Consider the following 8,443-nt stretch of genomic DNA (forward strand, 5'->3'; position numbering starts at 1 on the left):
TGCATTTTGGGATAATAAATAAATTTTTTGAGGAATTTCATTGGCACCGTCGGAAAGAGGAGATCTTAAGCAATAAAAATATATGTGTGTCAATTTTTTCTACTGTCGAATAGTCTTAGTTATTGGCCGTTGAAAAGCAGTGTACCGGTAGTGGCGTTTTGGCCGTTTAAGGGTTAAACTGTTTTATAAAGAATTTTCCTATTCGGCTCGAACATTCCGCAATTTGGTTAACATTTTTTCGTCTTGAAAGAAAAATCTTTCTTCGTAACAAATTTGTTTTCTTGGTTTGAAAATTCATCTCTTTTTGTTTAAAATATAACACTTTGGTTAAAAATTATTCTGTTTTTGTTGAGTATTCAACTATTTTGTTGAAAATTCGTGTTTTATTTAATTTTTGGTTGAGAATTCCTTTTTTTTTTTTGTAGAAAATCAATCTTTTTGGTTGAAAATTCATATTTTCGAGTTGAAACTTGAAAGTTCAATTGTTTTATAGATAATTTGTATTTTTGGGTTGAAAATTTATCTATTTTGTTAGAAATTTGATCTTTTATTGTAGAAAATTGAACGGTTTTGGTTGAGTATTCAACTGTTTGGTTAAAAATTAACTTTTATTTAAAATTAATATTTCTGTTTCGAAAGTAAATTTTTGTAGAAAATTTATCTTTTTATATGAAACTTCATCACTTTGGTAAAAAATTCAACTGTTTAGATTTTTTTCCTTCCTTAACATAAAAATTCGTCTTGTTTGCAAATTCGACTTTTTCTTTTGACCATTCATCTCTTCAGATTGAAAATTCAATCATTTCATTTTTAATTTATATTTCTTGGTTAAAAATACTTTCTTTTCTTTAATTCATACTTTCTGGTTTAAAAGTTAGCTTTTTCCACAAATTTCTACATTTTAGATCGAAAATTCAACTCTTTTGTTAAAAATTCGTCTTTTTGGGTTGAAAATTGATCCTTTTTCGTTGAATTCAATATATAAATAACATTATTGTTATTTAAATCAACGTATTCCCCTATTATTCGCCTACTTTCGTGAAAAATCATCCTGTTTCCCCTGTTTTGCGAGCATTTTGGGCTGCGGAGTTCGAAATTATTGAAAATTAAGGCTTTAGAATTGATCAATCTATTTTGATCTCATAACAATTGGTAACATTTATTGTTACAGCTTCCAAAGGCAGTGAATTCTGTCGATCAAAAAGGAGAAACCGCATTAGAAGTTGCCCTGAAATCACGTCAACCATCCTTAGCTCGAACTTTAGTCGAGCATCGAGCAGATTTGAGCGCCAAAGATTCAAAAGGACTAACTTTATTGCAATCAGCAATCCTGAAAGGAGATTCATATTCCGCCGAATTTATAGTTGAGCAACTAGAAAATAGTGGAAATTCCCAAAAGCTTTGTGAATCTGTGAAACTCCTCGAAAGAATTGGAAATCTTACTGAACTTCAAGATATCGAAGGATGTACTGCCCTTCATTTAATCACGAAGCACAAAACACCGGATATGTTGGCTGTTGCCGGAAGATTATTGCAGGCTGGTATCAACCCCAATATTCAAGACCAGAGAGGATGGTAAAAATCTTTCTGATAATTGACAAGATCATTTATTTCACTTATCTTTACTTTTTAAACATTTTAGTCCAGGCCTTATTTTTAAGATTTGGTCCCAATGGCACCCCATTTCCAGCCCAAAATGGAACTTTTAATCATGGCACTTTTCTTTCAATAAATTAACTCAACTTTTCAAGAGCTTTTAATTTGAAATATTCTAGGGAATTTAAAATTATTCCAAAGAATTAATCATGAAATTCATGAATTTGAAGTAATTTCAAAACGTTTAGAATATTTTAGTATAAAGAATTCTCTAGAATTTTGGAAGATATGGAACGATTTTACAGGACCTGTAAACATCGGCAGATATCATAGAATTTCACGGGATTTAATAAGATTTTAATGGATTTTAAAAGCCTTAAAAAATGAAGAGCTTGGAAATTAGCTTTTGGAATTCACCCTGAATTCTTATTAATTTATCCTGGATTTAAAAAATTTTTTCGGAATTAAATTGAATTTTTTTAATTCAATTAATAGAATTACCAAAAGATTTGAAATATTTGTAAGGTGTTTTAAAGAAATTCTTTGTCATTTACAAGAGCTTTTTAAAAATTTTAAGGGATTTTAAACGATTTTGAAATATTTTAAGACATTTTAAAAGATTCTGCGAAATTGTTTATTTGAACAGGATTTTTAAAAATTATTTTCAATTTATTTGAATTTTTTTGCATTGTTTTGTAGTTAATAAGCACTTTTTTGTTTATAAATTAGTAGGATTTCAAAGATTTGAAGAGATATTGAAATATTTTGTGCAATTAATTTGGAATTCGCCCTGAATTCGTATTAATTTAGACTGAATTCTTTTGAATTATTTTAAATCCCCTCAATTCTAATCAATTCAACGGATTTTCAGAAATTTTTTGTTGAATTCATCTTTAAGTCTTTAAAACTCGCCTTAAGGGGGAACACCACTGTGCAAGCGTGAAAATGAAGTGATTTTCATGCATTTTTTCGTAGGTGAAAATAATTATTTAAGGATCAGATAAATAATAATTTATTTAACATATACTCAGCTATATTCTCACAAATTTTTATTAAAAATATTAAAAATTGGATTAGTTATATACATGACTGTAATGACGTAATAAAAAAATTACCCCTCCTGGTGGCAACGATACAGCAGTGAAAAATCATCTGAAAGCAAAAAATCAAAAATTTTATTAATCTGTACAACAATTTTTATCGTTGTACGTAGCGGTTTATTTTATTTTTTTGAGAAAATGGCGCCAGTTTGAAAAATTAGTTCATTTTTTGACCCCGTTTTTTTAAAGGGCTTGAAAAAATATTAAGTACAAAAATTTCAACAACAAAAAATAAAAATTGGTTCATTATTTTTCGAGAAATTAATGCTACCGTGTTAAAAAAAGCCGTTTTGAGAAAACGCTTAAAGTTTTCATTGCATGTGAGATAGCGCTAGTTGAAATAACATGTGAAATATTAATACTTACATTAAACTATCTATTCCTGGCCCATATGATGGTTCAACTTCAGTATTTTCATCATTGTTTTGACCTTTTCTAATATTTTTTTTTTATGTATTAGCAGCGGCTAATACAAAGGGAAGCGTTGTAAATCTCTACTGCACTTATTGTTTTGGGTATAACTTCGTGAATTTTCATGATTTTAAGTTGAAAATTTTTCTACATATTTTTCAATACATATACTTTAAGAAAATGCACCAAAAAAAATCGATTTTTTTACCAGTCACAGTGGTGTTCCCCCTTAAATTTTTAGGCATTTCATCAAATTATTTTTAATTTCACTCTTGAAGTTCACTTTCATCAATGAAATTTTTTCGACTTTTTATCATTTCCAATTCACTTGAATTCAATTTTGGTTATAAGTTAGTAGGGTTTCAAAAATGTTTAGAGATTTAAAATTATTTTTTGAATTCGAGCTGAATTCCTTTACATTCTTATGAATTGTCTTGAATTTTTTTATTGTACTTAAATTCTTCTAAATTTACTTAATTCTACTTAATGCAATGGATTTTCTGATTATTTGAAAGTATTTATTTAATTGATTCTGAGGTTTTTTCACCTCACTCTGAATTCTTAGGCATTTCTTCAAATTCTTTTGAATGCTCTTGAATTTTTCAAATTTACTGAATTCTTACGAATTTATCCTGAACTTTTTTCCGTTTGAGGGTGAAAAAAGTAACCTATGAGCATGACAGAAAGTACTTTCTGGGCCCTATATTTTATTGAATTGGGACTGTGAAACCTGATTATACAGAAACTTGAACTTCTTTTTAAGGACGGCCTTGCACAGTTGTGTCTCCGAAGAAAACGACCCCTTACTCGACATTTTGCTCGACTCCAAGAACCTAGATTTGAACCAAATAACAAACGATGGTCACACCGCTCTCTGTTTCGCTCTTCTGTCAAAGCCTTTCTGCAAATCAATCGCAGAAAAGCTTCTGAAAAAAGGCGTAAATCCTAATCCTTTTTATGAAAAATCGGGAGACACGTTGCTTCATATCCTGGCGAGAGAATGTCAGGAAGAAGCAGCCTTGTTCTTAGTTGGAAATTCCGAAGATAGTTTCCTCCAGACTAACTCGGAAGGCTTTTCAGTTCTGCACGAAGCCTGCAAAGCTGGTCTCGAGAGACTGACAAGAATTTTATTACAAAAAGGATTGCCTTTCACGTCTTTCACAAAGACGACTGGAGAAGCTCCCATTCATTTGGCTGTATCGAATTTATACTTAGGCGTCGTTTCTGCTTTATTGGAAACGAAAGATTCGCATTTACAGCTCAATTTGAAGGATAAGACTGGAGAGACTCCGCTGAGTCTCGCGATTAAAGGCTCTCTGAAAAAAGCGAGGGATATTATCACTGCGCTGATTAAGGCTGGTGCAGATATCAACCAGAGGAATGAAAAGGGATTGACTTTGCTGCATCAGGCGATATTGAAAGAGGATTCTGCGACTGCTATCTTCCTCCTTGAAAATGGTGCTGACATGAATGCAAAGTAAGATTTTTCATTTTTCTAGTAGAGTTATACTTCTCATCTTTGTCAATCTTTGTTTTGTTTATACTCTCTTCCTGTTGAATTCCCATTTCTCCATTTGCCCTTCCCTCCATTTTCCATTGCCTCAATTACTTGAAGATTTTTTTTCTAAAATGTTGAACCTCATACCTCCCTTCATTAGAGTATTTTATGTAATTTTTGCCAAATATATATATTTTTTTGAACTTATTTCGGGCTCATCAAAACATTACATTCGACCAAGTAGTTCAATTTTCTATGCAAAATATTAACGAAAAATATTAATTTTAGGCCAAAAATGATAAATATCTAACAAAATACATATAAATTTTTAACCAAATAGTTCAATTTTAATCCAAAAAAGTGAATTTTGTACCAAAAGCATAATTTTTTAAGAAATATTTGAATTTTCAACCAAAGAGATATATTTTCAACTGAAATTATTATGAATCTTCTATGAAAAAAAATAAATTTTTAAGACATTAGTTCAACTTTCAACCAAGTAATCCAATTTTTAATGAAAAAAATATTTTAATTTTAAATTAAAAACAGTTCAATTGAACTTAAAAAGACCAATTTCCAACAAAATTTGGGAATCCTCAACTGAAATACATTTATTTTAAATTAAAAAGTTGAACTTTCAACTAAAAAGATGAATTTTCAATAAAATGTATACATTTTCAAATCCGAAGATTAATTTTCGGTCGCAAAAGATAAATTCTTAACAAAATACAAACAATTTCAACCAAATTGTTGATTTTTCAACAACAAATATGTAATATGTATATATATAATATTTGAAAAAAATAATTTTTTACCAAAAAAGTATTAAAATTTTAAATCTAGAACATTTTAATTAAAAAAAAAAAAATTTTACATAAAAACTATTATATCCTTCATCAAAACAGATAAGCTTTCGACCAAGCAGTTGCATTTTTAACAAAAAAAAAATTAAATTTCGATCTAAAAGACGAATTTTCAATAAAATAAATAAATTTTCAACCAGATAGTTGAATTATCAAACTAAGAGGGTTAATTCTCTACGAATTACGAATTTTAACGAAAAATTCTAAATTTGCAATCAAACAGTTGAATTCTCAACTAAAAAAGATCAAGGTTCAACTATCCAAATTAGTTTGTGTAAAAAGTAATTTGTTTTGGTCAAAAATTTAACTGTTAAACATTCGCATTTTTTAATAGAAAAATTCGTCAATTTGGATTAACAATTCTTCTTTGAAATTAGATAAGCCATCTTTTTTGGTTTAAAATTGATCTTTTCTTGTTATCTTTTTCTGGCTTGAAATTCATTTATTTTATTAGAATATTTGTCGCTTTTAATTAAAAGTTCAAATATTTAGTTGTAAATGCAACTGTTTCGTTAAAAATTTGTTTTGTTTTAAATTGAACTATTTGGTTAAAATTAAATTTTTCAGACTAATAATTCAACTGTTTTATAAAAAAAATCGTCTTTTTTTGTGCGAAAATTACAATTTGTGGATGAAAATGCAACTGCTTTTGTCAGAGGTTTGATCTCTTTTATTTTACAATTCGATCATTTAGTTGAAAATCCAATTATTTTGTACCATGTGATCTTTCTTAGTCATAAATTCAACTGTTTTGTTGAAGATTCATCTTTTTGAATAAGAAAATTCAGCCTTTTGGATTGGGCATTCTTCTTTTATCGTAGAAAATGAATCTTTTTTGGTTGCAAATTTTTCTTTCTTGGTTAAAAATTAACTTTTCTGTTTGAAGATTGAACTATTTCATAAAAAAAATCGTCTTTTTGTTATAAACATTCAACAATTTTGTTAGAAATTCATTTAGTTGGTTAAAAATGTATCTCTTAATTTAAACTCCAACTATTTTGTTGTAAATGTAACTGTTTGATAAAAAATTATCTTTAATTTAGTCAATTTCACTATTTGATTGAAGGTTCATCTTTCTTGGTTGATTTTAATTAAATTCGTCTTTGGTTAAAAAATAATGTTTTTGTTGAAAATTCAACTGTTTTCTGAATAATTGCTTGAATTTTTTTATTTGACCATTTGGTTAAAAATTCATCTTTCTTCATTGTAACTGGTCATTTTTGTTTAAATTTCAACTTTTTACGTTCATAATTTAACAATCTTGTAAAAAATGCGTCTTGTTGGCTTGAAAATAAAAAGTCAACTTTTGGGTTAAAGGACCTTGTTAAAAATTAATTTCTTTTCTTCGAAAGTTTTCAACTATTTATTTCTAAATGTAATGTTTGGTTGAAATTTATTATTTTTTTCAAATTGAATTGCTTTCTTGAGTATTAATCTTTCTTATGAAAAATCACCAATTTCCCCTGCATCGAGAGTATTTTAGACTCTGATACAGTCTCAAATTTAAAGTCTCGTTAAGTCCGAAAAAATTACAAGTGTAAAATGTTCAAAATAAATGTTTTTGAGTTTCAAAATTAATCTGAATTATAAACTTCTCTCCACTTGTCTCATTTGAAAATAATCCAAGTTGTAAAGTTTAGCAGTTCAGAAAAAAAATATTTTAAACCCAGATTCAGAATCCCTTCATCTAAATTAATATTTTCTTTAAATTGGTTTAACTTTAAAGTTTATTTAAGAATATTTGGAAAACAGTGAGAAATATTTACTCTATATTTCTAAACAAATGAAATTATTATTTCAGTCATTCAGTATCTGATACTGCTTTTTTCAGTATAATTACAAATTTGATGCAACTTTTTGTAGACTTTTCTCGAAATCGGCATATTTGTAAAACTGTTTTAAATAGAAGTGTTCTCTCTTTTCATGAAGAACGCAGGATGGAGAGACGCCCTTGCAGCTTTGCGTCCACTGCAGATTAGGAGAAGTAGTGGAAACTCTTTGTATTCGAGGTGTGGACACTTCAACTGGTTGTCCCCTTTGGGATGCTTTGGATTCTGACCAGGAAGACATAGCTTCCGTTTTAGTAGCTCATGGTGCTGATACCGATTGTTGGGGACCTGGGCCGGATGGTTGCCAGCAGACGCTTTTACACAGAGCGATCGACGACAATAAAGAGGATATTGCTCAGTTTCTTATCCGAAGGTATATCTACTTATCTAACCATTTTTTTTTCAAGATTATAATTTTAAGGTACACAGTCCGTCAACTTTTTTTCACTCAATCTTCCTTTTCCCCTTATTAAATTTATAACATCTCCTAAAATACATGGAGAATACGGACATTTTGAACCAAATTTTTTCACAAAGTTTTTTTTTATTCACTTTTCAAGAATTATAAATATGAATTTAAAACATTAGAAAACAAGGCGCGTTAAAAAAAATTATTTTCATTCCTACTGATTGCAAGTGTTTCTTAACGATTTTTTTGCTAATTTTAATTTTTTTTATTTAAAGGATATGAAAATGCAAAAAAATCCTGCTGAATAAACAGTTATGGAGATTTTTTAGCATTTACAGTGTTTGCTAGTAAATAGTAATGAAAAGCTGAAATTTCCATTATTTTATTTTCACGAAATAGTTCAAAACTCATTAAAAATCTTAAAAACAAAAAATGTTCCTGTCAAATTTAGAACTTCCGCTTCAGAAAAACAATAACTAAAATTTCCTCCCTTGCAAACAAAAAAATGTTTAAATAAAAAGAAGTACCCCACTTCCAAATCCCAAAAAATCATAAATGTAAAAAAGAAAAAATTACATCTACCAATTTAGAGAATATAAATAAGTAACCAACATTTCTTCCCTTTTAACTAAATTATTATTATTATTTATTATTATTACACCATTAAGCCATTTCCCTTTCGGGGTAGGCGTGACTCACTCGGCAGGGGAAAGGAGTAGTGTGTGGATGGGATAGAG

At 28.6% G+C, this 8,443-nt stretch overlaps 1 protein-coding gene across 1 annotated transcript in view; it reads left to right on the top strand.

Annotated features, from left to right (window-relative positions):
* Positions 1-8,443, top strand: part of LOC117172444 (rabankyrin-5) — a 52,437-nt gene that overhangs the window by 29,886 nt on the left and 14,108 nt on the right. The window contains exons 6-8 of the mRNA XM_033360387.1: positions 1,172-1,575; positions 3,871-4,584; positions 7,398-7,670. Coding sequence (XP_033216278.1) covers positions 1,172-1,575; positions 3,871-4,584; positions 7,398-7,670 — 1,391 coding nt within the window. The remainder of the gene's footprint in view (positions 1-1,171; positions 1,576-3,870; positions 4,585-7,397; positions 7,671-8,443) is intronic.

Source organism: Belonocnema kinseyi, chromosome 5, assembly GCF_010883055.1.
Source record: "Belonocnema kinseyi isolate 2016_QV_RU_SX_M_011 chromosome 5, B_treatae_v1, whole genome shotgun sequence".
In the NCBI taxonomy this organism is placed as follows: domain Eukaryota; kingdom Metazoa; phylum Arthropoda; class Insecta; order Hymenoptera; family Cynipidae; genus Belonocnema; species Belonocnema kinseyi.